Genomic DNA, 19,257 nt, shown 5'->3' with positions numbered 1-19,257 from the left:
CTTAAACATAGTGAGGGCTCTCCCAGACACATTCTACGATATGCACCTGAGTTCACCAGCCTAGACCCTTTAACCTTGCATGAAGGGTCTTGTATCAGCAGTTCCAACACCATGATGGCAGAATGTTGGACATGGAATCCAGCAATGTGAGTTCGAGTCAGGGTAGGGTCAGAAACTTTTGCAAGAGACAATCCACAAAACACCTAGCAACAGGCCTCATGGCAGGAGTCGCTGGTCAGCAAGGCAAACAAGATGGCTGTCAAAACTAGCAACAGGCCTCATGGCAGGAGTCATTGATCAGCAAGGTAAACAACATGGCCATCAAACTTAGCAACGGGGCAAAAAAGCACATCCAGTATAGAGTTCGAATCCCATGCTGAACCATTCCTTATTTTTCAATGGTAAATCAATAATACAATAAACTCCCAACCCATCAAGGCCTAGACAGACTGTAGGTATCTACAGTTATTAGTATCCAAGGGTGTTCTTGAGAGTGATGCCATAGGTTTCGCATTTATGGGGTGTTTGAACATGCGTTTATTGAAAAGAGCCTGTTTGAAGAGGGTGTATTTGATGTGGTGTTTCACTACATACTTCTTAACCCCATTCACCTTCCGGATTTCATCATCGCTGGCTTTCCTGATGGAATACATTTTGGATCTCAAGCTGACATACTCAGTGACTGGCATGCCTGGGCATTCATCCTTCGTCTTGCCAAGGATCACCTTACTGGTCGTACAATGAAGGATGTGGTCTTCGGGGTAACCACTGGTATGCATGTGGCTGTATTTCGTCATGTCCTCATACACGTCCTCAGCAATTGGCATGCCGGTGCATTCATCCTTCATCTTGCCAAGGGCTACCTTACTGGTGGTACTCATAATGAAGGATGTGGTCTTGGGGGTAACTGCTGGTGTGCATGTGGCTGTATTTCGACATGTCCTCATACATGTCCTCAGTGCATATATTCAACAACAAGGAATTGATGTCGGTGTACAGCAGCTCGCATCGACTGCCGTACTGTTGTTTGAGTTGGTTGTAATTAAAGTTGTACATCTGGTTCTTCAACAGGTCAAGTATGCTCATCCCCACAGACACATCGGTTCAGTTTAAAATGGCTTTTGTTGACATGGAGCACTGCCAAGTCATTATCGAAGAGATTGTTTTGGTTGAAGGCCGGGCTGGCTATGAGTTTTTCTTCCTTTTCAGATCACACGAGTTTGACCGTCACACACTTTCTGAAGTTTTCCTTGGTTTTAGCAAACATCGAGTTTGTAGAGGTTGTTGAGCAGCAGTGGAAGACTTAAAAATAACTCAACAATTTTCAAAGCTCATGTAGTTTTACTTGCATACCTGTGCGTGTTGCACGTTTTTCACGAATGGTTAGCCACTGTGTTCAAGTGGTGCGTTCGTGCGAATGTTTTTGGTTTCCTTCTGTCCATTCCCCCCACTATGATAACGACATGTTTATCATAATTCTACATGAGTAAGCGAGTTTAGTTTTACGCCGCACTCAGCAATATTCCAGCTATGTAGCGGCGGTCTGCTAATATCAAGTCTGGACCAGACAATCCAGTGATCAACAACATGAGCATCGATCTGCGCAATTGGAAACCGATGACATGTGTCAACAAAGTCATTAAGCCTGACTACTGGTTCCCATTAGTCGCCTCTTACGACAAACATAGTCGCCAAGCATGGGTTGCTGAAGACCTATTCTACCCCGGGACCTTCACGGGTCATCATAAATTCTACAACAATCGTCACAATGTAATATTCACAAAATAATTCACATTTCACATGTTCTGAAACTGAAAAAGAATACTGTCAGTTTATAGTTCACACAATTCTGGAAAGAAACACGATGACTCTCCTCTGAAAAATAACAATCACATATTCACACATGAAGTCAATGCACATTTTTCTTGTGAATGTCAGTTATGAAAATGTCCAACATGTACATACAATATTGTCCCTTCCTGGTGTCTTACTGTTCCTCTCCTCTCTTTTTCCTCTTCTCCGTTCGGTCCTCTACTGTTCTATCCTCTTTCTTATCCGTTTTGTTCCATCTTCGTGTCTGTTCTGTTCCATCCTCCTGTCTGTTCTGTTCCATCCTCTTGTTTGTTCTGTTCCATCATCTTGTCTGTTCTCTTCCATCTGTCCATTCTAAAGGGCATACTTTTGTGACTGGCCTAGTAATTATACCTTTGTCTGTTTTAATGTCTACTACTCGCACATGGCCATCTGTTCCTGGATATGTCCTTGTGATGATTCCAAGTTTCCAAGTTCCTCGTGGTGCTTCTGGCGATATAATGGTTACCACGTCATCCACTTGTAGATCACGGCTGGGTGAAAACCATTTCTTTCGCGTCTGTATTGACGGCAACCACTCCTTCATCCAACGCTTCCAGACATGACGGACAAGTTCCTGCACTCGCCTCCATCTCTTCATCGGGCTATAAGGTGTGTTATCCACAGAATCTGGAGCAAATATCCCCCCACTTTGACCATGTAAAAAGTGGTTAGGTGTCAGAGGAACGTCGTCATGTGGATGAGCACTTTGATAAGTCAAAGGCCGGGAGTTTATTAGACTTTCAGCACCAACAAACGCTGTCACCAGCTCCTCATCTGTTATATCTCCAGATCCCAGAATGGCATATATAGCTCGCTTGGCCGCCTTAATCATGGACTCAAAAACTCCACCAAAGCTAGGAGCATGAGGAGGATTAAACTTCCAGGTCACTCCTCTGTTAGCCAATGATGACTTCACCATCTCTGTGTCCAGTTGAGCAACAAGTTGTTTCAGTTCATTTGCTGCGCCAATAAAATTTGTACCGTTATCTGAAAGGATTTCTTTGGGTAGCCCTCGTCTACTAGCAATCCTGTAGAACGCATTAAGAAAAGAGTCGCTGTCCAGTGCATACGACATCTCCAAATGTACTGCTCTTGTAACTAAGCAAGTGAAGAGGCACAAATAGCGTTTTTGTCTGGACTTTCCACGCCCCTGAATCGTAAGAAATGGCCCAGCATAGTCAACGCCTGTCTGTTCAAAAGCTCTAAGTGAATACCTCAAACGCATCTTTGGAAGTGGCGCCATTATCTGAGCTGTAGGTTTTGCCTTTTATCGACGACAATGTGTACACTCTCGTTCCCATTCGCGGATCTCCTCACGGCCAGCAAAGATCCAAAAACGAGATGACAAAACAGCAAGCATTTGATTTGTACCAATAACATGATTGCCATCCTCATGATGTTTCTTAACAATCAGCTTCGTCACCCAGTGTTTTCTGGGCAAAATGATTGGGAACTTTGTTTGGTACGGCAAATAGTCTGCATGTCTGAGTCTGCCATCAGATCTAAGAAGACCATCATCATCATCCAGAACAGGATGAAGATTAATGAGTTTGCTACTTTTGGAAATAGACTTTCCCTTTGCTACTGCCAAATATTTCTCAGAGAATGCATCTTTCTGTGCATTACAAATGATGCGTTTTTCAGCATCAGCAATTTCTTCTGTGGTTAAGCAGCCCTGTTGTCTTTCAGCTGATTTAACCGAAGCATTGTTGAGAAATCTGTACACCCATGCAGTAAGGCGTGTATACCTATTCCAATCTGAAAACCTAGTAGGTTCTAATAACCATACTGAATCTGAAACTGCCACGAGCGATACAGCCTTGTTTTTCACTTCAGAGGTGGCTGATATCTTGACATTCATTTTTTGTTCAGGCCATTTGTTTTCATCACATAGCAGAAATTCTGGACCATGCATCCAAGAAGCAGAGAACAATTTTTGAACTGATCTTCCTCTGGTAAGAATATCTGCTGCATTTAATTCTGAAGGAACTTGCTTCCATTGGGAAGTGTCAGTATGTTCTTGAATGAATGCAACGCGGTTGGCTACAAATGGTTTAAAGTAACGACTGTGGTTCTTGATCCAACATAATGCATTCATACTATCAGTCCACAGTACTGAACAGGAAGTACTGATTTCAAGGGCATGAGAAACAGCCAACATCAACCGAACTCCCAAAACAGCTGCCATTAACTCCAGCCGAGGAATGGAGAAACTCTTCAAAGGAGCCATCCGACTTTTAGCGACCACTAGGTGACTTGAGCTGTCACCGTTTTGGTAAGTGTTAACATAATACAAGACTGCGCCATACGCGTCCTCAGAGGCATCCACAAATACGTGCATTTTTGCTGTTGAGACATCAGATTTCATTTGTAAACATCTGGGAAATCTTAATATATCTAACTGATTTCTCTCTTTGATCCATTGTGAGGCTTCATCTTTCAGATCAAGCACATCATCCCAGTCCATGCCTGACAAGCACAATTTTTGCATGATGATCTTTGCTCTTATGTGAAATGGAGCAACAAAACCAAGGGGATCAAACAGTTTAGCAAGCTCTCTGAGAAATCCTCTCTTGGTAAGTGGCAAGTCCTCTTCTATGATTGGACTACGGAAGCTGAATTCATCATTCTGAGCTACCCAGACAAGACCTAATGTTTTTGCTGATGGTAATTCATCCTTAGCCAAGTTGACTTCAGATACTCTGTCCTCAATAGGAATGTTTTTCAGGACCTCTGGAGAATTTGATAACCATTTTCTAGATCGCATGCCCACTCTTCCCCACAATGCTGTGAGTTGTTTGTACAATTCAATAGCATCATCCACTTCTGGAACTGAATCCATACCATCATCCATGTACGTGGATATACAAACAGTCTTAGCAGCTTTTGGGAATAGATGCTCAAATTTCCTTGCATTTACCCTGGAAATATATTGAGCCAGGAAAGGAGAGGCATTCAAACCAAACACTACTCTCTGAAATTCATATATCTCTGGTATTTCTGATTGGTTTAATGATCTCCATAAGAACCTAAAGTATGAACAGTCTTTGGCTGGAATTCCTATTTGCAAATACATTTCAGCAATGTCACAAACCAAAGCTATTTGGTGCTTGCGGAATCTAAGTAGTATCTCAAACAAGTCACCCTGAAGTTTCGGACCCTGGTGTATGATATCATTCAGTGAAGTACCCTGACATTTCGCTGAAGCATCAAGAACAACTCTGACTTTGGTTGTACTTCTGTCTGGGCGTATCACAGGAAAATGTGGTAAGAACCACTGACTGTCAGAAGTGTCTTCATTTGCAGAGATAATCCGGATGTATCCCTTTGCATGGTAGTCTGAAATAGTTTTATTATAAACTTCAGCTACGGATGGGTTTTTTAACAATTTTTTCTCTGTATTACAGAGACGTTTATAGGCCATGTTGTAATTGTCAGGAAGTCTTTTAGCATCTGCTTTCCAAGGTATGCCAACCACGTATTGGTCATTTTCATATGTGACCGATTTCTGCACAAAGTCAACAACCGCTTCATCTTGCTTTGTCAAGATTGGTTCTGATGACCGAAACTCTTCTACCTCCCAAAACTTATGAAGCATAGAGTTAAGTTCAATTTCCTTGTCATTTGAGAAGTACGTGCGAGAATGTCTGTAATGTCCTGACTGTTCAGGAACACATCCCACACATGTCCACCCAAGAGGAGTAAGCCTGGCCATTGGTTCTCCATCAGAGCCAGAAACGTCCTCATAAGAGCGATGTAGTTCCAAATAATCCATCCCAATAAGTAAATCAACGATGTGAGGGGCTTTTACCTTAGGGAACTGAATGTGTTGCAAATGTGACCATCGTTTAGAATGCTTTTGCCAGTCAACAACTTGCATCTGGCCGGTGACCCGAGTGGTAGTTAAAGCAGACATCATTAGATCAACTGAGCCATCCATGCTTTCAAGACCAAACTGAACTGCCGTTGTCTGAAAATTCTCACTTTAAGAACATTGACAGAGATATTTCGTACTTGACCTACTAAGCCCAACTGTGATGATACATCTTCATTAATGTACGTTTGTGTACTCGCATCGTCTAACAATGCATTTACCACAATTCTGTTTGGGCCGCTTTTAAGAACAACAGGTACTGTCCGGAGTGAAAGTAGAGTAGACTTATCAGGTTTTGTGGACGACGTTGTTGTGATCTTTGTAACTTGGACTGCATCATTGTTACTGGTCAAATGTTGCTGTGGCTGTTGTGTATTGTCATTGTTGTTATTTGGTACAAAATGGTGAATGCTATTTCTCTTTGAATGTAGTAACTGATTATGTGAAGCAGGACAGTTGTCAATAGCACATTTGATATTGCGTCTGCATGTTTTTCCAAAGTGATTGAAACCAAAACACCTGAAGCAAAGCTTTAACTGCTTGACAGTTTCCCATCTCTTTGGGACAGTCATTGATTTGAATTTTCTACATGTCACAATGTCATGGTTGTCCATATGACACAACGGACATCTGCTTGTTACCAAAGAAAGACCCTAATTTGTTAGAACCTTTATGGATTGTTGTCTTTCCTTTAGCAGCTACCCCATGGATTGTTTCTGAAGCAATGACCTGAAATTCTGCCTCCATTAAGACCCACTCACGTAACGCTTCAACTGACTCCTGTCGTTGAGTTTCAAAAATCCATCTTTGGTACTGACTAATCATGGATGCTGTCATTTTCTTCAGGAGCTGAACATAGAGAGACCCATTACCTAACTCCTCAAACCTATCAGAATCCCTCATGTTTACAACAACTACATCCAACATATCAGCAAACTGTTCAAAGTCCTTTGCATTGCCGGGTCGCACTGGCCTAAAAGATGATATTGCTTCCATTTGGAGAGCAATGTGACGTCTCATACCACCAAATTTACGTTCTAATCTCTCGAGTGCTACCCCATATGCCGTTGCACTGTGACCTAAGTCTTGGATGACCTTCATTGCATCACCACTAACATATTGTCGCAACTGAAGTAGTTTATATTCTGGTGTGGCAGGTGCTTTGTCTATACATGCTATAAAAGCAGCCTTCCAGGCTTCATATGACTTGGCATCCCCATTAAAGACGGGTATAGACACACGTTTCAGCTGTTTCCACATGTCTTTGCCAATGTCATAACTCTGTGAAAGTGTAGGTGCCCTATGATCATAACTGTCTGAGTGGTGCCTCACCCTGTGAAATGGTTCATTATTTTGTTCTTGAATTCCTGACTCACCTGTGACAACATTTTTACAAGTAGCAATGTTTACAGGAACAGCTTTCACGTCTACCTTCCTTTTAGAATAAGATGTTTGTGAGCTATGTGTTACAGAGTCTGGCCTATTCCTGAGATAGTCCTGTGCATCATGTTGCGCCTTAGTACTTATTTGCTCTAACAATTCTCCTTCATCAGTGACCTTGGCCATTTTTTGTTTATCACCAACAGTTTCAAACATTTCTGACAGGTTCACGATAACTTCCAAAGCCTTAAGCTGACAACTGCTTAATTTATCTATGGCTTCCCTTATTTCTATTCTTGATGACATCTCTTCTTGCTCAATTAATTTCTCCAGAGCATTTTTTGACTTAGTGAAAGCTGACTTTGCTATCATTTTTTGCCTCTTAAGACTGTTTATTTTAGTTTCATAATCATTTTTATCATTGTCTGAAATACCATCAGACCCAGGTAGAGACATGTCTGCAACTGTCTCAAGTGTATGCTCAGCTTCATTCATCTCCCCCTTCATTTGAGATGTCACACCAGCGCGAGACATGGTTGTAATTCAACAGATTTTCAACAACGTTTATCACATTTCAACATACACCCCAAATCTATTTACACTCTACGTACACCTATCAAAGCATTGGTGTTAGATAAACACAATACACACTTTTGCTTTATCTTTCATGATAATCGATGAAAATGCAATACTTGTTAAATCACACTTTCAACAACGTTAATTCAAAATTCAACATACAACCCGTCCGTAGTACAACTCTACGTACATCTATCAAAGCATCGGTGTTTAGATAAACACAATGCACACTTGTGTTTTATCACACACCCATGATGCAACATAATCAATGAAAATACAATGTCAATTGAAATCAAACTAATGTGTGATAAAGCAAAGAATGGTATAGCAATAACCACGCTCTGCTACCATTTGTTGAGCAGCAGTGGAAGACTTAAAAATAACTCAACAATTTTCAAAGCTCATGTAGTTTTACTTGCATACCTTTGAATCGACGAAATATTCCAAAGTGACTATATCCCCCAACATGTCCTGATTTGACACAATATACGATACGATATAGACAACGGCCCTTATGTGACCACTGAACCACCATGTGGTTTGAATTGAAGTCCGAATTTGACTTCCAACAATTGTGCCCCGATTTGGCACTGACTGCGAGACAGTCACCGATGGTGTGGCTGCCCCAACGAAAACATATCTAAAACTGTCCCTGCTCAGTATCCGTGTACACCGATGCACGCATCTGTGCGTGTTGCACGTTTTTCACGAATGGTTAGCCACTGTGTTCAAGTGGTGCGTTCGTGCGAATGTTTTGGGTTTCCTGCTGTCCAGAGGTTTTTCTCGAAATCGCTAGGGGCCGGTTAATTTTTTACCGAGCAACATTAGTTGACGGTAAACGATTCGGGAGCCAGCGGATAACTGTTGTGCGATGCGTGCTATCCCGTGGGACAATCTAAATCTACAGCCTTTGTTCAAATCCTTCGTTATGCTCATGGTATTGATCTCATATCCAACCATCCAAACCGCTCAGTGGGAACGTCAACTTGAGATTGAGCAGATCTTTGGCCAGAATGCTCAGGTTGCCGGCGAATGACATACCACCACAAACCACTGTCACACGGACGTTACCCAATCGTTCTACAACCAGGATCAGTACCCTCAGCAAGCATGGATGGGATCCGTGTTTTGACCACAGGGCCCATTCAGATCTAGACTTTTCACATGCACAGTGATCTTAACATGATCGGTCTCAAATACATCAGTTAAAGACAGACAGAATATCAGTTACATATCATCTTTTTATGAGTATGTAGCCGTGTGTTAATCGTTCGGTTCTGGGCTGCTGCGCAAGATGACAAGACAATGATGATGATTTGATGCCTTTACTGAATCGAAGGATGAAGTTGTTGTTGAGCCAAGCTTGAGAAAGGGAAAAGGTGTTTCCAGCTCAACAAGAGCAACTGGAACATACGTCATATTTGGGATTTCACTTTCTCAGTAAAGTACAAATTTTAGTACTTTTTTGGTTGAGCCCCATCAGGGATTCGATCCCGCACCCTCAGAGTCAGGCACTTAATCGCTGGCACACAAAGTCAGCCGCCTAGCCCGCTCAGCCACCACGACTTCCAGAAAAATGAAAGTCGGACAACTGGTAGTCTAGACTGTGTACTTTGTGTACCCCTCTGATAAATTTGTACTTTACTGAGAAAGTGAAATCCCAAATATGACATATGTTGCATTTGACCACTTTCTAAATGGCATCGTGTAATCATGGCTTTCGGCCGTGGGAGGCGTGCCAATTCATACTTTTCAGATTTAACCAATTAGACAATAGCTACTGTTTAGGGTTTGGCGGGACTGAAACATTGATCCCTCAATAAACCTGCAGCGTATACGCTCAGCGCTTTCTGAGGACATAGTTATCATTAACTTCTATTTCCGCAAGCTGACCCGGTAGCTGTCATATGGAAATTAGCATTCGGAATCATTCGGGTACAAACCTCTCTGAGGTAAAAGGTATGTGCAGATGTCCACTTTTGCGATTTGGTAAGCTCAAAGGTAACCTGACGCGACCTACTGGGTTTTGTTAGACTCAGTAGTGGAGTGTAATGAAAAGTACAGAGACTAAGTTTACTTAGACTGCCAGAAAACAAATATAAAAACATACAAAGGAAAAGCTGCTTATGAAACCCTAACTCATGGGTCAATGTGATATAAGGCTCTACACTTAGTATCAAAGTCTTTCTCGGAGATGTTCCAGCAGACGATGTCAGAATTCTGTATGGGTTAAAAATATGCTGGCATGATTGCCATCAACATAAATGTTGTCGTATTTATATACAAACAGGAATTCCACCAGTCTCGAGGGGGTCACAGTTTTTTCTCAACAGACTAATATAATCTTCCTCGTGTTTTCATACGAGCATATGCACTTCATCTGCTTAAAGTATAGTCATCTACGATTTAGTGAGGACCAATTGAAGCTTATTTCCTGACTGACATTATACTCGACATGGGATTGCATCCAGCCATGGACGACACGTTTCAAACACTTGAAACCATTGACAGATTTCGTTTGCATAAATGACATTAAACACCATTTGGAACAAGAATGCGACCTGTAACTGGGATTACACAAGAAGTACAATAGGGTGACGAATATGATCAACGGGGTCGACACCATCCTTGTGGCTGCTGGCATGGGATTAGATGTGGCAGGCAGCTTGCCGGCTTGATGTCCACCTTCGTGGCCACCCCCATCGCGTTCGGGATGGAATTAGCTGCCAGGACATTGGGGGGAGTGAGTGAGTTTAGTTTTATGACACACTCAGTAACATTCCAGCTACATGGCAGCGGTCTGTAAATAATCAAGTCTGGACCAGACAATCCAGTGATCAACAACCAACAAAAAATGGGAACCAATGACGTGTCAACCAAGTCAGCGAGCCTGACCACCCGATCCCGTTAGTCGCCTCTTACAACAAGCAGTCGCCTTTTATGGCAAGCATGGGTTGCTGAAGGCCTATTTTACCCCGCGACCTTCATGGGTTCCAGGACATTGGGACTGGTGGGAATTGCATTTAAATACATCTCACATTAGCTACAGCAAAAAGAACAGGGTGCTGGCCAAAGCCAAGCTGAATACAATCGACAAACACATCGTCGTCAGGGCTAAAGGACAGTAAACTTTCCACGGAGGAATTTCGTCTGATCTTAACTGAACTCACCAAATACCACTGCATGAAGGAAAAGATTCGTACCAAGACTCAGAAAATTACTACTGACGTCAGCGAAGTTGAGAAAAATAGTTGATCTAATAGGTACGACAACAAATCATTCAAGCCTTCCTGACCAAAAACAAAGATAAAAGCCATAAGGCATGTTGCTAGGTTCTATCGCCATATTGTCTGCCTTGCCAACAAACTACTCCTGCCATGAGGCATGTGGCTAGGTTCTCCAGCCATATTGTTTGCCTTGCCAACAAACTACTCCTGCCATGAGGCATGTTGCTAGGTGTTGTGTTGATCCTCACTTGCAAAATTTTCAAACACAAGCCCAACTGGAACTCTGCTGGATTCCATGTCTAATGCTCTACCATCAGACTGTCAAAACTGCTGATATTCTTTGTTCTGAAGGTTCTTGTGTGAATATATCTAATCAACTAAACATGACAACACTTATTGTCTGTGAGGAACTAAACGTGATAACAATTATTTCTAACGAGCAACTGAAGAACTAAACATGATAACACCTACGCGTAAAAAGGAATGTGTCAAGTACTGATTAAATGTTCAAACTTTTTGTTGATGAATTTCTAGGAATTTAACAAAATTTACTAACTCCTAATATCTAAATGCTAACTCTGCTAATGTTCAGAACCCGACTAATACCACACTAATCCAACCTCGAAATATCTAACTTCTAACTTTCTTTACTAAGAAAACCCAACTGATTGTCTAAACTAAAATATAAACCTAACCTAACTCAAAACGTGTGTAACCTGCAATGTTGAAAAATGAACTAGAAATGTTTAACATTGAATCTGGGATCCTGTACAGTTCACTCGCATGTAAGTCTCTTGTAGTCAGTGTCTATGGAATGAGCGAAATGGATGTGTTCCTACGAATGTTTGTTTATTCCATAAACACTAACTGAACGAGAACATTCTTCATGTGTAGGATATATCTGGCTTGGTCCTTGCTATGGTTGATTGGGTGGTTGGTTGGTTCGGTAGTTCGGTAGTTCGGTAGGTAGTTCGGTAGTTTGGTAGTTCGGTAGGTAGGTAGTTCCGTAGTTCGGTAGGTAGGTAGGTAGGTAGGTAGGTAGGTAGGTAGGTAGGTAGGACAACAAATCATTCAAGCCTTCCTGACCAAAAACAAAGATAAAAGCCATAAGGCATGTTGCTAGGTTCTATCGCCATATTGTCTGCCTTGCCAACAAACTACTCCTGCCATGAGGCATGTGGCTAGGTTCTCCAGCCATATTGTTTGCCTTGCCAACAAACTACTCCTGCCATGAGGCATGTTGCTAGGTGTTGTGTTGATCCTCACTTGCAAAATTTTCAAACACAAGCCCAAATGGAACTCTGCTGGATTCCATGTCTAATGCTCTACCATCAGACTGTCAAAACTGCTGATATTCTTTGTTCTGAAGGTTCTTGTGTGAATATATCTAATCAACTAAACATGACAACACTTATTGTCTGTGAGGAACTAAACGTGATAACAATTATTTCTAACGAGCAACTGAAGAACTAAACATGATAACACCTACGCGTAAAAAGGAATGTGTCAAGTACTGATTAAATGTTCAAACTTTTTGTTGATGAATTTCTAGGAATTTAACAAAATTTACTAACTCCTAATATCTAAATGCTAACTCTGCTAATGTTCAGAACCCGACTAATACCACACTAATCCAACCTCGAAATATCTAACTTCTAACTTTCTTTACTAAGAAAACCCAACTGATTGTCTAAACTAAAATATAAACCTAACCTAACTCAAAACGTGTGTAACCTGCAATGTTGAAAAATGAACTAGAAATGTTTAACATTGAATCTGGGATCCTGTACAGTTCACTCGCATGTAAGTCTCTTGTAGTCAGTGTCTATGGAATGAGCGAAATGGATGTGTTCCTACGAATGTTTGTTTATTCCATAAACACTAACTGAACGAGAACATTCTTCATGTGTAGGATATATCTGGCTTGGTCCTTGCTATGGTTGATTGGGTGGTTGAGTAGGTAGGTAGGTAGGTAGGTAGGTAGGTAGGTAGGTAGGTAGGTAGGTAGGTAGGTAGGTAGGTAGGTAGGTAGGTAGCCCATTTTACATGCACAGATTTAGTCATGTGAGTTAATTTACCTGTGGAGTAAATTTACATACAGGAGTAAAAGTATGCTTACTTTGGATTCACATGTAATTTAAGCTACAGGAGTATTTGTCATTACCCAGTGGAATCAATTCTGTTCAAGACAACACCTTTAAGACAGTTCTGGTCATAAGACGCTCTTACCAACAAATCTAACTTTTTAAGTGAAATTTGTATTTCTTCTCAGAGAGGCGATGATTTTCGTAGGCAGGTTGTTGGTGTACAAATGAAAAAGTTGTTTTTTCCCCAAGTTCCAAGCGAGGTTACTTGGTACATAGTGCACCGATTTTGATAATTTTGGATTTATTCGAAAGGGCATTCATCTGGCTTTATTTCAGTAAGAATTGCAGCAGTGTTCCAAAATTTCCCACCAAGAATTCGCCCCATTACAGACTAAAATCAGTATTCAGATGTCATAATAAGAATTGCCACATTCACCATATGACAACAGAAGAAAGGCTGCTGCTTGGTGAATATGTCTGTCCCATCTACCTGGGGATATGCGTTGTGTGGTTACATGAGAAGATTGCTGCCCATTATTTCTACCAAGAATCATTTCCATCATGCCGAACTTCCCACTGTAGCTTCTTTCTTTCTAACTTTCTATTTTTTTCAGTTCCATGTATATCTACTTACGTAAGCAAATATACATACAAAAGTATATATGTGCATGTAGAAAGGGCTTTAGCGATGGAGGTATACAAAGGCTGGTATTACACTTAGAGATGGAGGCATCCAAATGCTGGTATTACAGTTAGTGATGACGGTATAAAAATGATGATATCACACATAGTGATGGAGGCATGCAAATGCTGGTATTACACTTAGTGATGAGGGTATAAAAATGATGATATCACACTTAGTGATGGAGGCATACAAATGTTGGTATTACACTTAGTGACATGGGTTTAAAAATGTTGACACCACACATGGTATCATACTTAGTAATGGAGGTATATATAGGCTGGTATCACACATAGTGATGGAGGTATGTAAGGGTTGGTATCACACCTGGTGATGGAGGCATACAAATGTTGGTATTACACTTAGTGACATGGGTTTAAAAATGTTGACACCACACATGGTATCATACTTAGTAATGGAGGTATATATAGGCTGGTATCACACATAGTGATGGAGGTATATATAAAGGCTGGTATCATAATTAGTAATGGAGGTATATATAGGTGCTGGTATCATACTTAGTGATGAAGGTATATATAGGTGCTGGTATCACTCTTAGTGATGAAGGTATATATAGGCTGGTATCACACATAGTGATGAAGGTATATATAAAGGCTGGTATCATACTTAGTAATGGAGGTATATATAGGTGCTGGTATCATACTTAGTGATGGAGGTATATATAGGTGCTGGTATCATACTTAGTGATGAAGGTATATATAGGCTGGTATCACACATAGTGATGAAGGTATATATAAAGGCTGGTATCATACTTAGTAATGGAGGTATATATAGGTGCCGGTATCACACTTAGTGATGAAGGTATATATAGGCGGGTATCACACATAGTGATGAAGGTATATATAAAGGCTGGTATCACACATAGTGATGAAGGTATATATAAAGGCTGGTATCACACTTAGTGATGGAGGTATATATAGGTACTGGTATCATACTTAGTGATGGAGGTATATATAGGTGCTGGTATCACACTTAGTTATGGAGGTATATATAGGTGCTGGTATCACACATAGTGATGGAGGTATATATAGGCTGGTATCATACTTAGTGATGGAGGTATATATAGGCTGGTATCATACTTAGTGATGAAGGTATATATAGGCTGGTATACTTAGTGATGGAGGTATATATAGGTACTGGTATCATACTTAGTGATGGAGGTATATATAGGTGCTGGTATCACACTTAGTTATGGAGGTATATATAGGTGCTGGTATCACACATAGTGATGGAGGTATATATAGGCTGGTATCATACTTAGTGATGGAGGTATATATAGGCTGGTATCATACTTAGTGATGAAGGTATATATAGGCTGGTATACTTAGTGATGGAGATATATATAGGTGCTGGTATCATACTTAGTGATGGAGGTATATATAGGTACTGGTATCACACTTAGTGATGGAGGTATATATAGGTACTGGTATCATACTTAGTGATGGAGGTATATATAGGTGCTGGTATCACACTTAGTTATGGAGGTATATATAGGTGCTGGTATCACACATAGTGATGGAGGTATATATAGGCTGGTATCATACTTAGTGATGGAGGTATATATAGGCTGGTATCATACTTAGTGATGAAGGTATATATAGGCTGGTATCATACTTAGTGATGGAGGTATATATAGGTGCTGGTATCACAGTTAGTGATGGAGGTATATATAGGTGCTGGTATCACACTTTGTGATTCAGGTATATATATGCTGGTATCGTACTTAGTGATGGAGGTATATATAGGTGCTGTTATCATACTTAGTGACAGAGGTATATAAGGGCTGGTATCACACTTAGTGATGAAGGTATATATAGGTACTGGTATCACACTTAGTGATGGATGTATACAAAGGCTATTATCACACTTTTCAATAAGACGACAAGGAAGAACTGGTTTAGATTAACAACAGAAGTCAAAACAGAAGACAAAAATACCTACTTGTGAGATGCCACAGAACAAGTAGCTGGTACTCCTTTTGGCAGCCGCGATAACGGTATTGGTCCCCATATCTGTTGCACATTCTCTGGCATGATACATGTTTCATATTGGCCAACATCCAGCTTGAATACCGACACTCCTCGTGTTGGTGTAGGTATACTTAAACTGCACTGGGCAGTTGCCTCACTCCCAATGTTGATCGTCAGATCTGTTGAAAGACCCTTTGAATCTAGGTCCTGAACCACTTTCTTCAGGTCAACCCATCCCCTCCCAAGATCCCTTTTACCACTGAAACAAAATACTCCTTCCTTTTGACACAGATCTGCACAGATTTTATGGTTGAATTTAGTGTCAAAAGAAAAATTCTTCATCACCTTGTATCCTCTTTCAAACTTAGTCCTGAAACCCCGCAGGACAGTAATAGTGTCCTCAACACTGAGACCAAAACCAAAATTTTGATACCCAGTTCGGTACCAGAGATGAAGTTTAAGTTTTTTGCCATCTGATATGTAACCATCCATGACTACCTTTTCCAGTAGAATGTCAGTTTTCTTTGTAGCAATCATATTCACATCATCCTTAGAGAGACTGTGCAGTTTCTTCTCAGGTGGCTCACCACGAAACATGGCTCCAGCTAGTGCAAAGTTCTGCTGGAAAGTTCTTTTCCAAACCACTCTAGTTTGAGCATCACATATGCTAAGTTTTGATCCTGGGCTTCTATCATTTACAGAGTCATCATGGTCAAATATTTGACCGATTAGATTGAGTGTATCTCTGGCATAGATGCTTGGATGGAGCTGATGTGTGTGCCATATGAGATCCATGTCGTAGCAGGGTACTAGGAACATTCTTGGATGATGTTTCTTTGCATACAGAAACTGTTTATATCTCATTACACAGCTCTTGAGGAATTTTTCATCCTGGTAATGGGGCAGGGAGACCTGGTAATAGAACACTGTCTGTCGGAGTGCAGCTGCTGCTATGTCATATGTAAACTGTGACTTAAAGTGGGGCTCAACATTAACATGATCAGCCTGAGGAACATGAAAAGGGATGTGTGGATACTCATCTTCCCATACTGTGTGAGCAAGGTCCACAGCATCTTCTCGGGCAGTTCGGGACAACAGCTGATGGTCAATGACCATACCCACCACTTTGAGGCAGTCAGTCTTGTACTTCAATGGACACAGTAGGTGACAGTGCCATACCCACTCAATGTCAAGAGGTGCAGAAAGAATCTGATCGGAATGTTTAGCACACAAAGGAAGCCAATACTTCTCATATCTTTGAATGGCATAATCTAAAACAGGGCCTGACTGATGAAGATCCATTTGCTGCGCAGCAACTCTGAGAAAGTCAATTTGATATTTAGCAGCCATGAGTAAGTCAAGAGAATTATCAATTGTCACACTGCTGGCAGTGAATTCTGGTATAGGAGCTGGGGATGATGACCCAGAGCGCACAGGGGCTGTGGCATTTGCAAATGCTGACTCTGGTGGAAGGAGGTGCATATTTGATGAGGTCTCAGTTTTGTGGGTTGGGGACAGTGGAATCACCTGTCCTGGGGAGGAAGACACAGCACCTGAAGGTGGGTGTGGGTAGTTTGATACAGCGGGAGGATCGGTGAGTGGCACATGGTGATGGACGGGGGCAGTAATACACTCTGGGTAGAGACCAGGTCCATATCTGATTGGAAGGAGGCTTGCACTTTGTTGGATAGGCTCTGGTGATTCTAGGACTGTTAAATCTGGAGCTGACGCATGAACAAAGGCAGACTCAAGTTCTTGCAGTGGTGGGGGGGAGTCTCCCGGATAAGGAGGCAATACATCTTCCAATCTTGGGGCTGATGCATTCATAAATGCTGAAGATGAAGTCATGGAGAGAGCAGATGAAGAACCTGACCATGGCACAGAACTTGACAGGGGATGCTCAGAATTTGGCGGGAACGAGTCAGATGTGGAAGGAGGTTTCTCATTCATTTTGTACTGAAATGACAAAAGATCTTTGTTAACCTGAGTACGTGTGTCTGTGTCTGTGTGTGTCTGTGTCTGTGTGTCCTGTCATATACAATATACATATACTCCCTGTGTGTAGGGCTGTTCTGTCATTTGCTATATAATAAGAAAAACACCAGCATACTAATAAAAACAGAAGAATTCTTGGAATGCATCAGGATTGTATTGTTATTTCACTCAAATATATATATATATTCCATGTGTGTAGGGTTGTCCTATCATATACATATATGGGTACAAAGAACGCAGCTATCAGCCTTTCAGGTAGGAAGTTGGGAACTGAGATACGTAAGGCCACTGATCCAGACCAATTACTGTTTCTTGCCAATTGTGTAATTATGAAACCAAACTGCAAGCTAGTCACTATGTGCTCAATGGACTCCTCTACCGTCCACTTTGGCAGCCATGACAAATACGTGACTCCTCTACCATCCACCTTGGCTCAATTTCTTCAAACCTGACAATGCGACGCTAGGAAGGGTGGATGCCTATCACACAGCATTATTTGAAACCATACCTGGTATTTCTTGTCTAATCGTAATAAAGTAACCCAGCTGTGTAGGCTTTTTCTTACTTTCCAATCCCTGGAAATTATGGTGACTGATCCAATTTGATCCTATTTCTGTGTTTTTCACCTCAACATTTTATCATTTCATGTAACTAAATGACATCTATAGGCACATATCAAGCCATTTCTTTTGTGCAAGTCTGATAGACTGCAAAGCATCATATTTAGATAGTATTGAGGGTGGGCCCAACTTTCATAGCAAAAATCATGTGAGAGCCTAGGCTCATTTATAACGGTAGCTGTATCTGATCTATATTACCTGCTATAATAAAAACACACATTGCCACTGCACTAATAACAGCCACGTGCACATTGCCACTGCACTAATAACAACCATGTGCACATTGCCACTGCACTAATAACAACCACGTGCACATTGCCACTGCACTAATAACAACCACGTGCACATTGCCACTGCACTAATAACAACCATGTGCACAATGTCATCGCACTAACAACAACCATGTGCACATTGCCACTGCACTAATAACAACCATGTGCACATTGCCACTGCACTAATAACAACCACGTGCACATTGCCACTGCACTAATAACAACCACGTGCACATTGCCACTGCACTAATAACAACCATGTGCACATTGCCACTGCACTAATAACAACAATGTGCACATTGCCACTGCACTAATAACAACCATGTGCACATTGCCACTGCACTAATAACAACCACGTGCACATTGCCACTGCACTAATAACAACCATGTGCACATTGCCACTGCACTAATAACAACCATGTGCACATTGTCACTGCACTAATAACAACCATGTGCACATTGCCACTGCACTAATAACAACCATGTGCATATTGCACTAATAACAACCACGTGCACATTGCCACTGCACTAATAACAACAATGTGCACATTGCCACTGCACTAATAACAACAATGTGCACATTGCCATCGCACTAACAACAACCACGTGCACATTGCCACTGCACTAATAACAACCATGTGCACACTGCCACTGCACTAATAACAACCATGTGCACATTGCCACTGCACTAATAACAAC

At 41.3% G+C, this 19,257-nt stretch overlaps 1 protein-coding gene across 1 annotated transcript in view; it reads right to left on the bottom strand.

Moving 5' to 3' along the window:
* The window catches only part of LOC137296301 (uncharacterized), a 54,855-nt gene that overhangs the window by 32,133 nt on the left and 3,465 nt on the right, over positions 1-19,257 (bottom strand). The window contains exon 2 of the mRNA XM_067828067.1: positions 15,643-17,627. Within this exon, the coding sequence (XP_067684168.1) occupies positions 15,643-17,621 (1,979 nt within the window). The 5' untranslated portion in view covers positions 17,622-17,627. The remainder of the gene's footprint in view (positions 1-15,642; positions 17,628-19,257) is intronic.

Source organism: Haliotis asinina, chromosome 9 (assembly GCF_037392515.1).
Source record: "Haliotis asinina isolate JCU_RB_2024 chromosome 9, JCU_Hal_asi_v2, whole genome shotgun sequence".
NCBI lineage: Eukaryota > Metazoa > Mollusca > Gastropoda > Lepetellida > Haliotidae > Haliotis > Haliotis asinina.
This window is presented reverse-complemented; position numbering and strand designations above follow the sequence as displayed.